At 39.9% G+C, this 23,133-nt stretch overlaps 1 protein-coding gene across 8 annotated transcripts in view; it reads right to left on the bottom strand.

Annotated features, from left to right (window-relative positions):
• Window positions 1–1,834: 1,834 nt before the first annotated feature.
• The window catches only part of asic1c (acid-sensing (proton-gated) ion channel 1c), a 136,944-nt gene continuing 115,645 nt past the window's right edge, over window positions 1,835–23,133 (bottom strand). For 3 of the 8 annotated variants that reach the window (XM_033650478.2, XM_078173410.1, XM_033650474.2), the window contains 11 exons: window positions 22,227–22,377; window positions 21,630–21,757; window positions 16,550–16,700; window positions 15,296–15,352; window positions 14,694–14,847; window positions 14,370–14,461; window positions 13,938–14,017; window positions 9,042–9,113; window positions 4,936–4,974; window positions 4,640–4,692; window positions 1,835–3,522 (listed from right to left, as the gene is read on the bottom strand). In XM_033650478.2, coding sequence (XP_033506369.1) covers window positions 3,444–3,522; window positions 4,640–4,692; window positions 4,936–4,974; window positions 9,042–9,113; window positions 13,938–14,017; window positions 14,370–14,461; window positions 14,694–14,847; window positions 15,296–15,352; window positions 16,550–16,700; window positions 21,630–21,757; window positions 22,227–22,377 — 1,056 coding nt within the window. In that variant the 3' untranslated portion in view covers window positions 1,835–3,443. Of the gene's footprint in view, window positions 3,523–4,639; window positions 4,693–4,935; window positions 4,975–9,041; window positions 9,114–13,937; window positions 14,018–14,369; window positions 14,462–14,693; window positions 14,848–15,295; window positions 15,353–16,549; window positions 16,701–18,531; window positions 18,660–21,629; window positions 21,758–22,226; window positions 22,378–23,133 lie in introns of all 8 variants that reach the window. The other 5 variants (XM_033650479.2, XM_033650475.2, XM_033650476.2 and 2 more) reach the window with 4 other exon arrangements.

Genomic DNA, 23,133 nt, shown 5'->3' with positions numbered 1-23,133 from the left:
GGACCCACTAGAAGTGTGTGGCAGTGCTTTTTTCTGTAGAGACTCTGTACTCTTGCCTGGATTTTCTGTGTTCAGGACATTTACAGGCGTGTACCCCCACAGAAAAAGATAGTGACCCAAGAGACACAGCGCCAAAAAAAAATGCAAAGAGAGGGAGTGAATCTGGGGCTGGCTTCCTGCACAGTATATCTAAAGTAAGTTAGCATGCAGTTTGGTTTGTCAGTAAAGTGACAGTTTGACTTCAGACTGACTACGTTACACAGTTAAGTGTGTATTAACTATTTAATGTACAGTTCAGAGTTAAAATCACATATCTACAATAAAATGCACATAAAGCACGTAGAGCCAGATGAAGCAAGTTCAGTTCCCCAGATGTTTGTGCGCATGAAAATCTCGATGTCACCTATAAAAACCAGCCTTGAAGGCACATTTTAGTTTCACTTCAAGCCACATTATGTTTAGTTATTCCATGAAGGTTGATGGAAAGATAGGCTAGAGCAGTTTTTAACATCCTGCAGGATATCTTTTTTTTTTTTTTTTTTGTGGGGGGGTATTGCACAATCCCAAGCCTGGTTTAAGGAGGATGGAGAACATTGTTTTAATTCATCTGGCTCCAAAAATACATTTTGGACCATACAAAGTGAATAGCATGGCTAAGATTACATTAAGAGACCAGAGATAATAGGAATACATAATGGTCATGCAAGGAAGAAAATGGGCGATGCGACATAAATGATTAATTGCAGGAATAAAATAGTTCAAATCTAGGTGTTGGGTGACAGAAATATAGAGAATACGGTCTTCTATTTGGCCATAACTATGCGGTAAATATCAGGACTACTAAATGAGCACAAACAGTTCAGTAAGAGTTGCTGCCAGTTCAGATACACTCTGCTGTTCTGTGACTGGTAGTAAGGCAGGGGGTGTGGGGGGAGAGAGGTAAAGACCCGGGACATTTTTCACAAATCCTTCGTCCACAGTTTGCAGTAAATGCTGGGTCGTTTTTATGCTTTTTAAACCCGACAACAGGACACACACACACACACACACACACACACACACTCGAAATCATCATGGCAATGCAGCATCATCAGAATAGCATCATTGTGTAACATGAATTGGCATTTCTGTCTCTTTATTTGGTTAATGATGGTTAATATACAATTGTCATATCATACATCTGTGTTGCAGCTGTTCAGTTTACATCCATTCCAGCTGTTGAGTACGTCATGAATTGAAAATGGGAATCCCAAATCTTTTCTTTTCTTTTTTTTTTAAATGTCAATTTGATAACACTTTATCTGATTCAGTGCATTTATTGCTCATGACACAACGCCACTTTTTTTTTCCTGTTTCCTGAAAAGTAAAATTTCCATTTGGATAAAGTCTCTTCGTGAGGTGGTCTCTGGCTCCTCTTGGAGTACGCTCCTAATCCTATTAATGCTGGAGCAGTGAACACACCACCGTGTAACAGTGTGTAGTTTAAACTAGAGCCATAAAAGGTAGTCACAACCATAGACGTCCGGTCACTGGCTTTCAAGTGATGGCTGATCTCCAAGGGTTTGTGCTTCACATCAACAGTCATCTAATACACAGACAACAGAGTAATAAAGCTACAGTGTTATGAACACCACTTTACTTGATTGGCATTATACTTGAAAGTTTCACATTAAAAAACAAAACAAAAACTGTACTCTGAATTTCCAGTATTTATAGCGAGGATATGTAAGTGTACCTACAAGTCCATAACTGTAGTGTCAAGGATTTAAATAACAGTGAACATTAACAAGAGAGACTCACACGAAGATAAGAAGAAAAGTTGTGTACGTGAGTAAGATGGGTAAATATAGAGTTTATTATACTTGATCATTTATACATCACAAACTGTTATTTGTGACTTATTACATGTTCCGGAGTAATAATAATAATAATAATAATAATAATAATAATAATAATAATAAAAGGATACAATGGTAAAATCTTACAATGCATTTCTGTTATAAATCAATTGAACTGAATGGGGCTGAGGAGCGTGGTGGTTTGGATGTTTTGAGGCAATTCTCTTGTATCTAATAAAGTCTATTTAGTTTGTCAGTCACGTTATAATCACCAGAAACTCAAAGACACTTACGGTCCACCCAGATAGAAAGTCCAAATTCCTTCTGGTGTAAGAACAGATGAAAAAACACTTGTATCTCTCTTTATATATCTATGTATAGATATATTGATATATATGTATTTGACAAATGTCTCACATGAGCAGTATAGAATTTCTTCATGGCATTTGATTGCGGGTTATTTACAAATTTCTGTCAAGTTTAGGAATGTCACCAACCAGCCTTTTTTAAGTCTACGTATGTTCAATAGAGAATAGATTACTATCACAGGGGATTGTGCTGATGAACACCTTTAAGACACAGTAATGAAGAAATGTAGCTGAGAATTATCAAAAAGGCAAAAAAGTAAAACCTGATTGTTTCTCTTCTAATGAATTCAATGTAAATAAGGGCCTACTTCTGCAGCAAGCTGCATGCTAGCAGTTTTTTTTGTGACAGTCAGCACAGCAACACTCTCCCAGAAAATGGGAAGACAATGAGAATTGAAATGTCAGCTATATAAAGATACAATCAACAGCCTATTTTTGGCCTCCTGACTCTTGTTTGTCCCTTACTGAGTGTAAAAAGTGACTTACAAACACATCAGATTCAGTAGTTTCTGCCATCCACATGGAACAAAATGAGATACTTGCATATATACAAATAATCAAGTTCCTTTTCTGTTTTTTTTTTTTTTTTTAAACTGATGAAGCACAGTCGTCTAATTCATGAGACAATCCAAAGCCTCACGGTAGCAAAAGGCAACATTAAACACCAGTCTTGTGTTTTGATTCAGGCATGAGCAGCTCTTAAATCCAACAATCAGATTTCTGAAAAGGCTCTCCTGCTCAAACTGGTGACAGTATAAGGTCACTCAATACAGCATTGGTTAGATGCTGGAGACATAACACTGTTGAGAAACTGCAAAGCTACACATAATCCACATGTATTCTTTTTTTTTTTGGATTGATGCACAGCAGAACTTGCACAACAGTGTTACATCTCATCACAGATCAGAAACTCCTTCACATTTTTCTTCAGCGATTGTATAACTCTAAAGTGACTGCATAAGAAAAAGAAAATGAGACATGAATAACTTAACACTGATGCCTTGACATGGCAGTTAAACCTGAGTTCTGTTTTGGAAGTGGTCTCTTTTTTTTCTGATGATAGTACTCTATTTCTATTCAGGCCTTGATAAACTACTATACGTTTTTGAGTTACACACTCAACCATTTTTCTGTTAAATACATAAATTATTTCACAGTTTGCTGTCAAGTCCCCAGATGTGCCACCCCACCCCAACCCCTACTTTATGTTGTCAACAAGCAAACTCCTCAAAGTTGCCTAGAGTCGGGTGACGAGGTAACATGTTCGGCGTGAATCCGAGACTGTCCGAGTGACTCCGGAGGGTGTCACAGGTGCTCTGCAAAACAGAGGGAAGGGAAGGAGGGAAGACGAGTTCAACCGGGTTAAGGGAGGGGCGATGAAGGGAGCGATGATGATGATGATGAAATAAATGAGCCACAGGTAAAATGAGAGCGACCGGGACAATGGAGGGACGTGGTGGAAATTAAACAAATTGCATGAGGCGAGGAGAAATTGTACAAAAACAGAATTATTAACCCATCAGAAACAAGGATAGGATACACAATGAGTGACAGAAACATATGTGGGTAATGATGAGGTAATGAATACAACAGATTTGGAAGTTCCAAGATCAGCCACATCGCATATGTTTCACAGGAAGTGAGAAGAGAGTTTAAAGAAAATCAGGGGGAGGTGGGGAAATATGAATGAAAGGAGGGAGAAGAGAAAGAAAACAGCATATTTTTAGTCCTGCTTTTCCACTAGTATATTAAACTCTAATAGTTACGGAAGTTGAAACATCCACATGTCTGCATTTCCCTGTATGTGCAAGAGTGCTTGCTGGGTAGATAAATCCTGATACTGTATGTGGATAACAACCATCAGTAGTCCCATCAGCAAAACTGGCTATTCCAGCAGACAAATAACCATTTATATTTTGTGCAAACTCACTGCATGCAGACCTGCGATAACATCACAAAGTAATGCATCTAGTGATGTTATCTGGCACGAGCCTCAAATGCATTGCCTCTAAATGGACCTCTGTGCTGCAGGGAAACAAATAGATCTTGTGTGGTTCAGCTCTTTGCACAACAATTCAATAAATATGTTATCTGTTTTCACAGGAGTACTGCACTTTATCCTATTGGGAAAGAAAGCATCATTATTCAGTGGAAGGAGCGAGTTTTGCATAGTGCAGGGAGTCAAATCATTATGGAGAATCCAACCAACTTCTGTTGAGCCGATGAATACAGAAACACACCAAACTAGCCTGCCCTGACACAACAGTGGATATTAAAATGCTCACTGCAGTTGGATGATCACCCCTCTTTTTGTCGACTATCTACCAAATCATTTGTAGCCACTGAGGAAATGATGTATGAGATGGTCTCAAGTATGTATGAGAGAGAGGGACAGCATGGGAGGGAGCATCTATTATCAATGGGGTGTGCTACCTGGGGGCATGATTAGGCGTGACACCAGGGCTGGTTGGGTTCTCTGGAAACTCCTGGAATAGACATGATGAAAAGAAAGATGGGTGAGGGTGACTGAAATGAAAATAAAACACAATGCAAATGCTAATAGTAAACTTGTGAGGGAATACGGCACGAGTGTTTTCCCCGCAGTGACATTCAAGTGAAGATGGCTTTTCGAAATAAGATTTGAGTCTTTTTAATAAGCAGGGAAAACAAAACAAAAAGGTGGTGACGATCACTGGAGACAATTAAAGTCCAATAAACTAATTCATTACTTCAGTGCCGGGTTGTTTGAGTGGAGATGTGACAATGGACTAGTTGGAAAACGGTTATTGAATGTGACAGAACGGAAGTACAAAAAGATGGTTTATCGTAAGCAGGTGAGAATGACATGAATGGGACAGAATACAGTAAATATCACACTATGTAAGACTCCAGTAAAAGCATGACATACTGTTAATATCAGCCAACTGAATAAAAGCTTCTTCTACTGCCACTTAAAAACCGGACTGGCTAACATAACCTCCTTCATCACTACGTTGGCTTGAATGAACATATCTCCACTTGTACAGAAGAGAATAAACAACTTTTCACAATCTTTTCCTCCACATCAGCTGTCAAACCAAATCCTGAACCTGAGGCAACTGAGCATGCAAGAACACAATCCACATGCAGAGACAAACCCACGGCTTTTTCACCCATTTGAAGAGAAGTAAGGGACATGATATTGAATTGCTTATAATGAAAAAGTCTTGGGCTTGTGTGTCACACAACAAAGAATTAGAGCTTGCATTTCCAAGATTCTGCCAATGATGGATGCAAACTGGTGGATACGGTTTACTCAGGGACAAAAGGAACTGTCTGCGCTTAACAAAAAATTGCTTAAATGCTTTTGGTTGAAACAGCACCAGATATGAGGGAATATTTTAGCTTTTGTTAGTGCTTTATTCCCCACAGTGAGCTGCAGAGAGGGATAAATGGCTTTTAGCTGTTATTTAGACTTCAGACACGAGCAGAGGCCCCTATGTGTTAGAAACAGACTGTATAAAATAATGAACGTAGCTACCATGACGTCACCTATTCGTCTTTTTATGGATTCCCATTTTGAAGCCTTGAGTTCGGCATGTCGGCCATAGCCACCTTGGATTTTTGGAGCCAGAAGCGACCATATTTGGACAAAAGGGTGACCCTGTCAATCTGACTCACAGTCTGTAGCGACACCTCTCAGACAACCTGTCACTCAAAGTGACCACACCCCTAATTATACATAACTGTAAGCCTTAATAACATTCAAACAGGTGAGTTATATAAAAATTCACACCCTGTACTGTGTCATGAATGTTAAAATTAGCTATAGAGACCAAAACTGTTTATGTACCAAGCTGTAAACATGTTTATATCTGCTGTAAAGTTGGTGCATTTTAACATGAGGGTCTATGGGGATGGACTTGCCTCTGGAGCCAGCCTCAAGTGGCCATCAAAGGAACTGCAATTTTTAGTCCATGTTGGCTTAATTTTTCAGTCCCAGAGGTTGCCACTTAGTCACAGAGAACTGGATCATGTGTTTACAACAGCTCAGATTTTGAGAATATGGTCTATTTACATTGAAAGTAAAGTTTAATTATTATTTGAAAAAATTGATGGTGGTTATATCAGCAGTTACACAACTTATTCATAAAGATGTTTAGAAAACAATCTCAAGTGTTGACAGTGATAAATCAATAAAAATAACGCTGAAAAGAAAAACACAGTAAATAAAGAAACTATATTTATGATGTAAGATAAACCACTTCTAGTTTCAGATTCTCAAACTTTTTAGTCAATTTAGATCTGTTTTTTATGGGTAGAGTATTCCAGGCAGAAGAAGCTTGACAGAGTCCATTTCTCATCTTACAAGTAGTTTGCGCACATTGCACCACCAGGGTACATGTGTTTACCTGACTATGATAAAAACAGTCATGATTATTGATTCCTCACAGATTTCACAGAGATTAGCCCAGGAATAACAAGAGAATTTAGATTGCTGCTCTGTGTAATCTGAAATTGAACAGAAGACTGGGCAACATATGCAAGAACAAGATACAGAACATTATTTAGTTTTAGCTTTGTTCATCACCACCCATTTTGTAGTTGTATAAAGCGCAATACGTAGATAGTCTCTAGGTCAGTGGTTCCCAGATTTCTCAGTCATTAGTTGAAGATCCAATACTTTAAGATCCAGCGTATTACTTGCGTTTGGCCATGTTGTCGAGCTAGTTTGCCGTCTCCGTCAAGTAGCTGTCCATTAGTCATTCACCCTTCAGCAGGAAATGGCACTTCAAAATAAAAGCTATGTTTTTTACAAACTGTACACATTCTCAAGTCACTTGCGGTCCATTCAGAATGGACCCATGACCCAGCAGTTGGGAATCACTACCTAAGCTATAGACTGTATAAAAGAAGTGGACGTAACTGACGTCCACAAAGCCTCGAGTCTGGCATTTTGGTTGTTGCTATCTTGCTTTTTTGCACCCAGAAGTGACCATATTTGGATGAGAGGGCTGACCGATGTAGGGGCAAGGGACCATCATGGTAGCAGTTTGTCAAGCACAAGGTACCCTCACCATCAAGCAAATCCTGCTATATGGTCTGTTTTACTCTAAATGGGACCATAACTTACAAAATGAACATCATGCTGCATTGAAGAAGACTTGAAACTAGAGATTGAAACTATAAACTCATTAGGAAAATGTTTACTGAAATAATAAATTAGATAAATTAATAAAGTAAAGTGAGAAGTAGGGTCATTTTCTCGTAGCCTTGTATAGCAATTGACTTCTTGTTACAACCAGTCGAGTCGCCCCCTGCTGGCCATTAGAAAGAATGCAGATTTAGGGCACGTCAGCACTGGCTTCACTTTTCAGACCCAGAAATAATCCCTTGCTCTCAGCTCTACTTGTGCTGGTGAAACACAGAGCAGATTTAGGTTGTCCACATATTTAACTAAATGAACATTTTAAGCACATACGGTAAATAATTAATTAAAAAATTAAAATAAAAGTGGACCCCAGCAACTACCTTGTGGGACTCCTCAGGGGTTTATTAATTTGCTATCAGAGGAAAGACTTGTTTTGCTCTGCTGAGGTGAAAGCTGAGGGTGAAAAACCCTGATGTCTGAGCTTGGCATAAAGAACACCATGACCATCAACATCAATTTAAAATGTGACTGAAAGTAACAGTTTCACTTGTTCTTCTCAGCACAGTGAGCAGACTGCAACTGTAACCAGTAAAGGTTTGATTCAGCAGTGTGTGCTGAACATTTGCTGATTACTAATATAAAGAAGGTGCATTTCAGTTATAAATAATTCCATAACTGCTCCGTATAAAGCTTACATAACAGTCTGCAGGGGAAGTGGAGGTGCCTCTGGATGCCAGTGTGTTAAACCACTGGGCTCGACAAAACGCTGTGATTTAGGGCAGGACAGAAATGCCCCACATTATTCTAGCTTTCATTTTGAAGTTAAAATGGGTTTCAATGCCTTGAAGGCTTTGAAAATGAGTTGATCATGAAATGTTAATACAATCTCCAGACCTCTTAATCTTGCTCTGTTTTCTCTCATTCTTTCACTCCTCTACATGCATTGATTCTAAATTTCCTCTGATCATACCGCCAGACATAAAGCGGCAAAACCTGAGTACAATAACAGCTTTTCCCGCTCCGAGTGAACTGTAATTACATGATTGAAGGTGACACTGAGAAGCTACTGTATATTGTGTAAACACTGGAAAGTGGGTTGGTGCGTGGGGTCTACGGGAACTACGGTGAGGGCTGTAACCTCTTAATGTAAGAGCAGTTTATGAGTCATGATAAAAAGATGATCCAGAGCAGTTCAGACAATTCACAGCTACTTGTCCATGCACTTTAGTTTAAAAGAACTGAAGTAGCTAAACACTTGAGAAACTACAAAAAAGAGAAGAGGCTTACAAAGTCAGTTTGCTCCTTGTGAGTGCTCATCTATATTCCATCTTTAAAACTGTTGTAGATTTTCGGCATCATAGGGAATATTTTGTGCTGCTTCCCTACAATATTCACCATGTAAATAAAGCGCTGTATGTGTAGTACTAGATTCACTGATTATGCATTCATACTGTGCAATAAAAACAATGTTTATATATTATTAATGATTATGTTCTCTAGCACAATGCATCTCTTCTGCATGGGAAATTGAAACTAACGATGACATACTGCAGTGCGGCTTTGTTTTCTCTCTGGTGCTGTTCATTAAAAGCATTTCCAGTGTTAGCAGACATTTTTTGTTGTTGTTGTTGTTGTTCCTGAGGCTCATATGATACATCACATTCATTTCATTCAATCAAGTGCATTCTGAGAGACTAAAATTACCAGATTGTCGCTCTGACAACGCTGTGGTCGTTTCTTGCGTATGAAGTAGCCCAAAACCTTATCCTTAAACACCTAAATGCAGAAACATCAGATACATATTATTCATAGATGGAAAACATCATGTTCACTGACATTAAGACAGAACACTGGCAGCAAATATATATATTTAATTTACATTTGAGGAAATATGCTCATACTCTCTGTTGAGATGATGAGATGATTGATACCATGAAGCTACAGCAGCCAGTTAGCTTAGCTTAGCATAAAGACTTGGAAAAGGGGGAAACAGCTCAATAATTAACAAGTTATATCTTGTTCATTTAATCCAAGACAGAAATACAACGCAAAAACTTCAAGTTGTGGTTTTATCAGTCGTCAGGAAACCAGGTATTTACTGTTCCCTAAAGAGTCTGGTACATCACCGCCACAACTTGACATTTTCACACTTTGTTTTCGTACGCATTAACCAAACAAGATATAACATGTTAATAAGTGAACTTTAGAAGTACTGATAGGCAGATTTTGTGACCTTCAGACAGAGCCAGGCTGGTCATTTACCCGTTTCCGAGTTAAGCAACTGGCTGCAGCCTCGTAATTACAGTACAGGCATGAAAGTCTAAATGAGCTGGTTTCCCAAAATGTCACACTATTCTATTAAAGCTGTAGTTGGTAACTTTGATTAAAATATCTTTTTTATCATGTTTGCTGAAACTATTAATATATCCACACACAGTCTGACATGAGATAGATAATCTGAAAAAAATGATGTTCCTCAGCCTCCTCGCAGTGCTTCTAATGGCATTTGCAAGACTCCACCGCAGGTGAACACAAAATAATCAGAGCCAAGGAGTCTCTGACACAGCTGTCAGTCTAGTCAGCTGAAGTCTATTTTGTGACATGGTGACAGCGCCTGGATGCAGGTGACAGATGTGTTTAAAAAAAAAAAAAAAAAAAAATGCAGCGACAACACAGACGTTTCATATACAAGACATACAGTACAGGCCAAAAGGTTGGACACACCTTCTCATTCAATGCGTTTTCTTTATTTTCATGACTATTTACATTGTAGATTCTCACTGAAGGCATCAAAACTATGAATGAACACATGTGGAGTTATGTACTTAACAAAAAAAGGTGAAATAACTGAAAACATGTTTTATATTCTAGTTTCTTCAAAATAGCCACCCTTTGCTCTGATTACTGCTTTGCACACTCTTGGCATTCTCTCCATGAGCTTCAAGAGGTAGTCACCTGAAATGGTTTTCCAACAGTCTTGAAGGAGTTCCCAGAGGTGTTTAGCACTTGTTGGCCCCTTTGCCTTCACTCTGCGGTCCAGCTCACCCCAAACCATCTGGATTGGGTTCAGGTCCGGTGACTGTGGAGGCCAGGTCATCTGCCGCAGCACTCCATCACTCTCCTTCTTGGTCAAATAGCCCTTACACAGCCTGGAGGTGTGTTTGGGGTCATTGTCCTGTTGAAAAATAAATGATCGTCCAACTAAACGCAAACCGGATGGGATGGCATGTCGCTGCAGGATGCTGTGGTAGCCATGCTGGTTCAGTGTGCCTTCAATTTTGAATAAATCCCCAACAGTGTCACCAGCAAAACACCCCCACACCATCACACCTCCTCCTCCATGCTTCACAGTGGGAACCAGGCATGTGGAATCCATCCGTTCACCTTTTCTGCGTCTCACAAAGACACGGCGGTTGGAACCAAAGATCTCAAATTTGGACTCATCAGACCAAAGCACAGATTTCCACTGGTCTAATGTCCATTCCTTGTGTTTCTTGGCCCAAACAAATCTCTTCTGCTTGTTGCCTCTCCTTAGCAGTGGTTTCCTAGCAGCTATTTGACCATGAAGGCCTGATTCGCGCAGTCTCCTCTTAACAGTTGTTCTAGAGATGGGTCTGCTGCTAGAACTCTGTGTGGCATTCATCTGGTCTCTGATCTGAGCTGCTGTTAACTTGCCATTTCTGAGGCTGGTGACTCAGATGAACTTATCCTCAGAAGCAGAAGTGACTCTTGGTCTTCCTTTCCTGGGTTGGTCCTCATGTGTGCCAGTTTCGTTGTAGCGCTTGATGGTTTTTGCGACTCCACTTGGGGACACATTTAAAGTTTTTGCAATTTTCCGGACTGACTGACCTTCATTTCTTAAAGTAATGATGGCCACTGGTTTTTCTTTAGTTAGCTGATTGGTTCTTGCCATAATATGAATTTTAACAGTTGTCCAGTAGGGCTGTCGGCTGTGTATTAACCTGACTTCTGCACAACACAACTGATGGTCCCAACCCCATTGATAAAGCAAGAAATTCCACTAATTAACCCTGATAAGGCACACCTGTGAAGTGGAAACCATTTCAGGTGACTACCTCTTGAAGGTCATGGAGAGAATGCCAAGAGTGTGCAAAGCAGTAATCAGAGCAAAGGGTGGCTATTTTGAAGAAACTAGAATATAAAACATGTTTTCAGTTATTTCACCTTTTTTTGTTAAGTACATAACTCCACGTGTGTTCATTCATAGTTTTGATGCCTTCAGTGAGAATCTACAATGTAAATAGTCATGAAAATAAAGAAAACGCATTGAATGAGAAGGTGTGTCCAAACTTTTGGCCTGTACTGTATATATAGCGGACAAAGTATATATACAAGCCCCACAAATTTCCATTTTATTTCCATCACAGTCTGTTTTTATAAAGTGCTTGTGACATCTCAAATGTGGCTTTGACTTGCCACTGAAACATGTAGCCCATTCATAGAAAATACAGAGATGTATATCATGTATCGCCAGTCAACATGAAAATACTGATATATATATCCCTATGTCAGACTAGGCAGAGCTGATGGAAAATAAATCAAGATTCTATAACTGCACTGCATATTTCTCACCTTAAATGTTTTCAGAATTAAAGATTAACTGTAAAACGATAAAGTTGAGGACCCAGCCGCCATTTTGAAAACAGGCAAGTCAACACGAAGTACCACCGACTGGCCGGACCAATTTCCTCGTTTTACAGCAAAACAGCACATAGAGTGCCGAAGTCACGCCCCTTCTGGTGAAGCTCATGGGACCTTAGATCGGAAAAAATATGAATGGGAGTGAATGGGGAGAGCAATATTATCTTTTGTTCCCGTTTGAGTTGCGACATGAAATCTAAATATGTTGTTAATGAATTTAAAACATACATTTTAAGCTCATACTTTGTGGTAAAACTGTTGAGATATAAGCTTTTTAATTAGAAAGACTCAAGAGTACACAGGAGGAGGTCGCGTATGTGACGTCATAGCCTTCGCTCGCTTCCTGCAGCTTGGCCTCCCCGCTGAAATTCCACTGTTTTGTGATTACTGGATTTGTGATTGAAGATGTCTGTGTGTTTTGTGCCAGGTTGCAGTCACTCCAAGCTGCTGGAATTGAGCGAAGGCTATGACGTCACATACGTGACCGCATCCTGTGTAGTTTTTCTAATTACGTTTTTTTCAAAAGCTTATATCTCAACAGTTTTACCACAAAGTATAACTTTCTTAGCCTTAAAATTTATGTTTTAAATTCATTAACGACATATTTGGATTTCATGTCGCAACTCAAACAGGACCAAAAGATAATATTTCTCTCCTCATTCACTGCCATTCATATTTTTTCCAATCTAAGGTCCCATGAGCTTCACCGGAAGGGGCGTGACTTCGGCACTCTATATGTACAAATATGTTTCTGAAAACATCTGAGGCTAGAAATAGGCAATGCAATGATAAAATCTTGATTCATATTTGATCAGCGCTGCCTAGTTTAACAGTTTGACTGCAGTTTACAGGCAGTGACTGACATAACTGAGAGCTGCGTTAGAGACCCCTCGGCTCTGATTGGTTGTTTTCGTTCAGGTAAGGTGGATTCTTCATTTCATTAGGAACACTATGAGAGGGCAGAGGACCATGATGTTTTTTTCACAGACTATCTATCTCAAGCCCTACTGTGTGGATACAGTGACAGTTTCAACAAATATGACAAAAGTTATGTTTACAAAAGTTATCAATTGCAGCTTTAAGATTTAACATAAGTAGGGCTGCCCCCCTGATAGTCGACCAAACGTTAGTCAACCAGAAAGAAATTAGTTGGCAAGATTTCCATGGTCGCAGAAAAAAACAAACAAACAAACAAATTTGAAACTATATTAGGAGCTCTGCCTCGTCCAAATAAATTAAAACCTACATGACTGGACCATGTGGGAATTTAATTTGAAAGGACAGACACAGGAAGTGTCCACGCTGTCAGACAGGAGTCAGGTTAATCTCCAGGGCTGGTACCTGCGGTTATTCCACAGGCTAGTTAATAACATATCGGGCAGGAAATCCAAAGTGTGGGATCATTTTGAGAAGGTGAAGGACAAACCCAAGGTGATATGTAAACTCATCTTCATTGGTCGACTACAAACATGACGTATCATCTGAAACATGTCAGTAGCTACATGCCCATTAGCCCACAGCGTCATTAACAGGCGGCTCGCTCAGTGTGTGACGTGCACTTGTAGATAAAATATAGGCCTATATTAATGAAGGGTCATTAGTATGGTTTTGTATTTCTCTGTAATGTAGCACAGTGTTAACAATGTTACTGATACTATTCTTTTTCACACCTTCAACTCAAACCATCAAAATATATCATTTAATCATTAAATTAATATCGTAAACATGTAGACGAAATTCTTAGTCGGGGGCAGCCCTAAACATAAGAAATACAAATATATACAAAGGTTATCTTCGACTTATTTTGCATGGTGTGAAAATCACTTAGCTGTTAAGTGTAACATGTGACTAATTGCATTTATATCCACAAAGGCAAGAATAAATGTGTTAAAGTGTTAAACAGGTTGCCATTTTAATTAGTGAAAAACATCACGTTACCTCATAAAGGTAGTCAAATATTTCCAGTATTGTTAAGACACTGGCTCCGATAAACAGCCCCATCTGACCTCCAATGTCACCTAGAAGAAGAGAGATTAACAGATATGGGCAGGTACAGTAATTGAACAATGGTGCGTGAAAGCATTCCCTTCGCTGTCACTTCTAATTCAGTATCTCAGAGTAATCTGAGCAGAATTGTCAAAAGTGTCCATCCAGCCCCAACTTCACATCAGACCCAACCCGGCTGCCCTTGCAAGAGCATCAGATTATGAAAATGTGTTCAGCCTGTTTCACAAGTTCAAAGAGGAAACCTCAAAGCACCAGGCGTGAACACGCGATGTGAAATGTGCGGTGGGGGCCCGCTGAGAGTGCCGATACCAAGGTCAGCCACATTCTTCTGTCACAATGAATCTGAAGCTGCGAGAATCTTACCGAGAAGCCCTGCAATTTCATAGGCCTTCTTCTGCTCAATCTTCTCATAATTCAGAGCTTCAAAGAAGATGTCCAAGACCAATATATTTTCTCTGAAGAGAGGACAGACAAGAGCACACCCAATAAAGTTTATTTCTGGTGATATTACAGTACACCAAATGGTATCTCACATTTCCTGTGCAACTATCTTTCATTATTGTTACATTGAAGGTGAACGATGGAGACCCAGGTCATGCTTTGCCACAGTACATCCATCCATCAACAGAAAAAAAAAGAAAAACAGGCTGGGATCTGAAAAACGGACCGCTGCCAAATAATACTTACCCGATATACTGCTCAGTTTTGTTGAATTTCTTAGCCAGATATTTAGCAGATGCCTTACTGGGGATCTTAACCATGGACAGCTCCTTGCCATAGCGAGTCATGTTGCAGGGGGTCTGACAGACACAGTAATCGTTGTCTTTCTCTACCAAAAAGTCTGTGGATGATCAAAGTCATTTAAAAATATTGTGATCACTGCGAGGAATCAAACAAACCTGCACACAGAGGCTCTCTAAAAATATCTCTGCACACAACTGAAAAACTACTTTCGCTGCCATCGTTCACTTTCCATGAAAGCAAATAATGACTGAAGCTATAATACAGAGAGGGGAGAAAAAAGCTCTATGGGATTTATTTGACATCAGCGAAGCATGGACACATCACAAATCTTCCTAATGGAATTTTTAGACAATAATTTTACTTTATTATTTTTGCTTCAGCACTGTCTGAGATTAAAGTAATTTCAAGTTAAAGCTACAGACGGGTTATATAAAGGCTTGAATAGTCTCATGGCACTGCTGCTGAGCACTTGGTTGAATTCAGACATAAATGCAAAACCATCACACTAATATTTCATTCTTGTGCAACAAAGTGTGCGGGCTCACCTAAAGCTGGGTCAGCACAGTCTTTGTACTGCTCAGGTGTGCACACTGTTGAGGTTCCTGTTTGAAATAACATGAAGGGGAGAATAATTACACATATAAAAAGCCACATGAGGACACAAATATTTGCAGCTTGTTTTAAAGGAACACTGTGTAAGATTTGGGGGGATTTAGTGGCATCTAGTGGTGAGGACTGCACACTGCATCCAGCTGAATGTTCTCCTGGTTAGCTTTCCTTCAGTGTTCATTGTTCAGGAGGTTTTTACTGGGAGCTGAATTATTCACAGTAGACTCCTACTCTAAAAAACCAACGGACCCATCGATTTTTACTGGTAAAAACACTGAATAAAGAAGTTTCACGGTACAAATCAGTAGGTACTGGATGAATATGGCTTGTCTTGTGCGTTCAGAAGTATGACATCATGTGATATATTTGTCGAAATTAAACAAGAGTTTTAGCTGGAGAAGTATCTGTTGCATAAAAACCAAAAGTACAAACAGGCTTTTTGTAATTTAAGAGTAAGTAACACCAGAATTCCTAAAGTCACTGGAAGATATAAAGGGCTGGACAGAAACCAGACTTTGATGATAATCACGTGGGAGATGAGTATCATATTTTGTTCGAATGTCCGAATGTAAGAGTGTCTGTTTAAGTAACATTGGTTGTACTTTAGCTACGCCATGTGCCATTGTTTTGTTATTGTATGTAATGTTTGTACTCCAGACCATGTGATATGGCTGTGCGTCAAATAAATTAAACAAAAGAAAGTACTTCTCCGACACTGTGCTCACCTATTTTCTGATCCAGACATTCCTGTGGTTTTTACCAAGAGGCAAATTATCTACACTGCTCTCCTCCTCGCCAAAACAAATGGACCCGGTAATTCAAAGTGGCAGAAACACTAAATAAAGCAGTCACACGTTAAAATAAATCAGTGTTTTTCCGATGCTGCTCGTCACGGAGGGGTTGCTAACTACGGTGGCTGTTGTGAGAATGCAAATGTCCCTATCTAGAGCCAGTGTTTAGTTTGTCCGCTCTGAGCTTCTGTAGAAACATGGTGGTGCAACATGGTGATCTCCGTGGACAACGACTTGCTCGCTGTGTAGAAATAAACGACTCATTCTAAGGCAATGAAGACACAATGATTCTTATTTTCAGGTGAAGAAAACACACATATTATTTTATATTCCATCTTTGCCAATACATCCCCCTAAATCCCACACTGGACCTTTAATTGGCTCTTTCTGAAATCATACCAGGCATGTGAACCATCCTGCAGTTGCAGTTCTCCAGCAGGTACCGAGTTTCACAGTCAATACGGCAGGCGGTGATGCTGTACGTGGAGAAGTATTCAGAGTCTATGGGAGTAGACTTGCAATCTCCCCAAGGCGGAGGGAGGTACTGAAGCTGAAAGAGCAAACAGCACATGTTTTCCCTCAGTATATCAGCACACAGGATTACAACGAATGCCATAATGCAAGCGCGGTGCAGCAGAAGTACAAAAGAAGACGACAAGCTGACAAAACCCAACACGAATGTCTCAAACATAAACAAAGAGAAATAAATACAGAAGCATTTAAAATGAAAATGTGCACTGAGAGACAATATTGGCACAACATATCCGGTCAGACCAACATTATTGCTCATGTATTGGCAGCAAGCAGACGTCATGCAAAACATTACTAATGCAGGTCTAGTCCCCGGTAGGAAGCAGAATACCATGGGAATAGAGACAGGCTTAATAGAAATCTGTAAAATACGCAGATTCAGACAGGACACCACAATCAAAGGACAAATTTTACAACCCTGAGAACAGAATTCAGAACAATAAACAGTTTTCGGATGAACAGATAAATGAATAGTACTGCATTTAACCGACATTATAATCTATTTTAGAAAAGATTTGATAAATAAATAAACCCTGATGAATAAACCACTCCCCAGAAGCCTATTAATGTGGTTTTGTTGTTGATTAACTATTTAGATATTCTAATCAGAGCCCATGAGAGTTTATTATAATGACCCTGGACTGCGAAGCCCTGTGACTGAAACAATGAAGAGAAGTCAGTCTGCAGTCTCATTAGAGGTAAAACTCTCATTAAAAGGTGAGGAGCAGGTCATTACCTTTATGAGTAACTCTGGGAATTCTTAATGAATCCACTAATGAGGAATATTTAAGGCCTGAATTTTAAGGTTTTGTTTCATAGTAAACATTAGGCTCATGGTGCTCATCTTATAACTGCAGTAATGTGCCCCGTGTGTGTGTGTGTGTGTGTGTGTGTGTGCGATCTGTTTAGAGCTCTTTAACACATAAAGAAACTCCTTTTTTGGTGCACCGACATTTAACCACCAACAAGACTTTCAGTCCACTTTTAAAGTCTTGTTTACAACAATTTATGGTAATGAATGCCTACTACTCATTTTCATTACAAAAACAACCAATTATTTATGAAGGCTACCGATGCTTGCTCGGGCATTGGAGCATTTAGCTACTAATTGCGGTGGGAGCTAGCCAACAATCAATGCCAAAGGCTTCTTCCTGACAAACTTCGCAGAGAATTGATGCTGCTGTTGTCACATTAAGGCTCACGGTAATTCCCAATCATCTCCACAAGCTCTAACCAGGCTAACTCTGACAATCTAATGGTCATTTAGCAGAATTCAATAGAAAGTGACAGAGATAGACTGCGCTTCACTGAAGGAGTGGACTTAAACTGGCAAACATTATTAAGCCTTTATTGAACTCCATTTCTAGTCCACAGACTCTCATAACTGCAGTTAAAAAATGGATGCCAGAGTCTTCATGGGTAATAAAACCTAATGAATCACATTGTCTGGTCCCTCAAGATGATATTAAGTAGCGGTATAGTGGATTGGCCCGATAGCATAATGGCGAAACAAACAAAAAAATGTGAACAGAACTGTACATGACAGTGAGAGGGTAAAGCCAAACAACAGCTTCAATGACGATACAGACTCAGGTGAATGGATTAAAGCTGGAGCGAAACCCATTAGCTGCTCTTTACTGACATCTAATAACCAGGGAAGACAGTGACGACAAGGACGGACTGCAGATGTTGTTGGATGTTCAGCCACACAGAGGGGGACAGATGGATCCATTCCTCAGGGACGGGGGAGGGGACCAGCAGATGAAAGTGTGGAACTTAATGATGGGTGTGTAGCTATTTAACAATACATCATTTGTGGCATGCAGCAAGCCCAAACAGTTATACGCTACCCTCTGCTCTTGGCTGGAAACGAACGTTTGGAAGCCGGGGGCGACCCCGAAGCCCAGCTCATGGAGGAAAGGAGGCTCTGACTGAGAGTGAAGCTGTACCTTTATGCCGGCCTCATAGGACGTCTCATCTAGGGCGAGGGGTGAGGGAACACAGCCCACATCATTATCAAGATAATAAGGAGGAGCAACAGCAAGGCGAGGGACAGAAAGACAGCCTGTTGTCAGTAGAACCACAAAATCGGCTCTAACTCCCAGAAAACTTTGCAGCACTGGTTGGTTGTCATTCAGCCATTCTCTTCTTACACCCACTTAAGCTTGAGTGACGACACAGCTCAGTTTCAGCCATTACATAATTCTACTCCAAAATTTGGTGGTGTAGTCTTCATGTCTCTCTGAGCTCACAAGTCATAGCTTCCTATTAAAAATTAAATTCCTCTGACAGGAGCTTCACAAATGAAAAGTCTTGAAATCATAAGTGCTTCATCCAGCTGTTACACTGAGAACAGTGTCACTGTACTCGTCAGAGACTGACTGAAATTAATGCCGGCCAGGCTTTAATGACAGTCTAATTAATTCAGCACATCTTTTAGGTCGTAAACACGTCTTTTAGCTGTCAGTGGCGTGGGCGCTCATGTCATGATTATAAATGACAATCCATGCACTTTCAGGAGGAAACTTTGTGGTGGTGATTACTAGATCAGATTCTTGGAGATGGCTGAATGATGATACACTTGGAGCATTTTACAACACTCGTACAGAGAAAGAGAGCGAGAGAGAGACATTACATGTTTCAAAACTGCTTCCCAAACACAGAATTTGTCATCTTTGTGGTGTCCAAGTGTCTGTTTTAGGAGACCTGCCTAAATCATCCCATGTTATTCTGCTAAAACAATGGTGGACGGTTTTATTTGATCATTTATCTCATGCTCATGAACTGACCAAGACCATTAACTTTAGGAGCAAAATCATTTAAATTAGGCTCGATTAATTTCTCAAGTAATGAATTCGATTTACCGCTGGAGTATCCATTACTTCAAGACTTCACAAGGACTGATTATGTGGTGGAAATTTTAATGAGCCTGAGGCGCAATTCAAAAGTACACTTGATCTCAAAGGTAATCACTGCAAAATACTGAAATCCTTTGTGGCCCCGGCGCCATTTTCCTGTGACTTACACTGAAGGTTTGCTCTGTTTGTCGGAGGATATTCTGCCTATTCTGCCACTGTTTGTGTTTGGAAATCAAAAGACGGGTGTTTGGCTTGTGTGCTTATTCTAATGCGGACAAAAGAGGCACGATTTGAGTGTGTTGTCTTGGCAACATGACATGCTGTACAGTTCCATTACATTTGGATAGGGCGTCCATGTGAGCTCAGTGTTATGACCTTGCACACAGGCTTCCTGATCAGTTCGGACTATAGTTATTACTTTTCGTCCTTCACTGTCGGCAGTGAAGGGATAGTTGAGGGCTTGAAACTAATTTTCTGCAAAACCTGCCACAGGCTTTTTTTGTTCCCCTTGATATTGCTTGCATTTTACTGTCCCTAAATCACACTGCATTTCTAAAATATGTCTTCAAAATAGCTGCGGGCCATCTTGCTCATCTAACGACACCCACTTTAAGTGCTGGTGGAATTGGGAAATAAACTAATATGATGACAGGTGCACCAGGCTTCTTTTAATGGCTTAATTTCACGTCAAAAACATGGTGATGATTTTAATATCTTTCCCTCAAGATACAGCAAGTCTAGAGTGGGCGTCTTCAGAGGTCAGTTATTTATAGTGAGTCTTTAAAGCAGTCTGATTTTGGCTCAGTGCTGCTGCTGATAGACTGTTTCAGTGAAAATCTCAGTGAGAAGTTTCTTTAAAGGGTGTTAATTATAAAAGACTAGTAATTATCTCTTCAAACACTTTAAATTTGTATTTGTATTTTTTTTATTTTTTTTTTACAGATTTATTGTTTTGATCATTAAAGCCTGCTAAATCATAGCTTGGTTTTGGTTTTTGCCCTTATTCCAAAAAAGAGAATATTTCTACTAAGCTGTTTACATGGCTAAACAAAATAAATATTCCACTAATATTCCCGTTCACATGCAGCCATGCCTATTCTGATTAACGTGCCCTAACATGTTGCTTATCGCGCCAAAATAGGATTTTTTTCCCAAAGTTTTCCAACAGTAGCTGACTTGTTTGACCATACGAACATAGCCTCCTTCTTTAAATCTTTCAACCACCTTCTTGAAAAGGTCAGCGTTGTGGTATTTGCACGTCCAAAACCTGCTGATATCCAAGTCTTTCATAAGTTTTGAAAGTGTTTCTTCTTCCCACCATAAATGTGGGCTTTTCTTTTAGGCATGCATCTCTACCCCAACCTTGTAAACTGTTGATTTGTGTACAGTGCATCCATGACAACGCACAGAGCTGACCGTAAACAGGCAAGAGGCTGTGTGTCTCAAACTGCAGTAAAAACCCCAGCCGAGGAGCATTCCAAATGCGCTGTAAACATGTTTAAGGAAAGCTGCTAAAATGTGAATAATATCCCACGTCTTGATTGAAAATTTTTCATTTGGAAATAGGCCAGACGAGATATAATGTTTCCATGACCCACATCACATTTAGAGTACTATCAAATTCTGAATAAATGTGGAATATTAGTGTGCCTGTAAACGCAGTCAGGTTTTCTCTGCCTTCTCTTTGAATGCACCACTAGAGACACAAATAAGCTCTTTTACTATTTTTTTTCACATGCTAGAAAGACTCGATGTGAAAAGTAAAACAAACACTCTGAGCTGCCAGATATTTTTGTGGAGTCTGAGGTTCTTTTGGCTCAGACAAGCACAGTATGCTTGTATGCTTGCATCCAATCATTACTTGGCCCTGCTCTATCAATATTCCTTGGCTGCTATAAACTCTCAGTTTCATGTACCAAGAATCACTGGGTGTTTTTATAACACCTTTTCCCACACGAGGCAAACCAAAGATCTTATTTTGCTCCCGGCTCTGTGACACAGAGGTAATGGTCACTGGTTGGCGAGGATTTGGGGACAAACACAAAATGGAAACGTCGAGGTTGGAGAGGAGGAGGCTGAACATTAGGTACCAGTTGCTGCTGACATGACACAAAAGTTTGAAAACCAGGGGCCACACCAAATCCCAGCTGGTCAATGAAGGGCGGCTCGTCCTGGCTGTGGATCTGAACCTTGATGCCTGCTTCGTAGGAGGTCTCATCTGTGGATACAGTATGCCAGAGAGTGTAACAACAAGTACGGTCGCCTATGGAAACCCACGTTTTGGCTCTGGCACTGATACTAAGTGCTGCTAAAACTCATGCTGAAAGCCAGTAGCAGAGAGATACTCATATGTTAGTGTGCTGGACAGCTATTAAACAGATTTACAACCAAAGATTTATTGCATGCTGTATACTTTATGAACGTACAATACAGTGGGGGTTGTTGTCCACCGTAAATTGAAGACAATATGACCAAGAATGCAGTTTATTAGAGCTGATGTCAGTTGTAGAACTGGAGAAACATATCAAGATAAAATGTAGTGTAAAATTATGCACACATTTAGCAATAAAGTGAAACACAGGACCTGCAAAAATCTTTTCTTTTCTATATGAAGTGACGGACAGAAATGACAGAAGGACCAGAAGAGCACAAAGGGGTTATACAGGTTAAGATGTTACCGTACTGACCTGTCTCTCCCCACACAGGCAGGTATTCATCCTGTTGAATATCCAACATAATCTCCAAGCCGTTCCCCGTTCCACCTTTTAACGTGGTCAACAAAGGGTTGCCGTCTAATCCGGAGTTGAATGTGTAGCATTTTCCATAGCGTGTGTAAATCTGCAGATAAAAAGAGCACAGAAAAAAAACAGGAAGGTAAATGAGAAGTCAAAGCCTTTCCACCGGGCTGTGGTAAATTGTGCACCTGTAAGAGATGTATTACATGTCAGCCTGTAATTGTGCAGGACAGCTAATCATTGCAGAGGCTTTGTGATTATCAGAGAAAGCAGCACCGGCTTTAAACAGGCACCTGGCTCTGATTTGAGGAATTAATGAGCTTTCTTTAGCGGCGGCAGCAGCAGCAGCCATCAATCTTCACCCAATTTCACTCCAAATTTCCCCTGAGTAACTTAGAGTGAATGTACTATTTTGCCGTCATTAAATAAGAAACATCTGAGGTGGAAGCTCTCTGGACACACAAACTCTAAATTGGGTTTGTAAAAGATTTGTGTGTCTTGACTTACAAACTTCTTGAGAGACAGAACCTGTGCCAGTGAGGCTCAGTGGTACTTAGCATTTGATGTGCAATCTCTACAGTGCGTTTGCTCACACCAAATATCTTTCAGATTTAATTAATCCAGTTGGCTTGAGTTATTTATTTTCAGTTTTTGCTCCGGCAATGAAAGATTATTTTTCCCCAGTTTATGGATTTTCCCTGTGATTGGAAAATTCCCAATCCTCTGCCAAACAAGTGCAAATAAATCAGTATCATGATTAGAAATGTTGACATTTTAAAATGAAGTCTAGAGTTTGGATTAAGACTAAGAAAGCGTAAAATTCTGACTACAGCTTGAGGGGTTGAGTAAATTCAAGATA

This window comes from Epinephelus lanceolatus, chromosome 12 (genome assembly GCF_041903045.1).
Source record: "Epinephelus lanceolatus isolate andai-2023 chromosome 12, ASM4190304v1, whole genome shotgun sequence".
Classification (NCBI taxonomy): Eukaryota; Metazoa; Chordata; class Actinopteri; order Perciformes; family Serranidae; genus Epinephelus; species Epinephelus lanceolatus.
The sequence above is the reverse complement of the archived record's forward strand: the minus strand, read 5'-3'. Positions and strand labels throughout refer to the sequence as shown.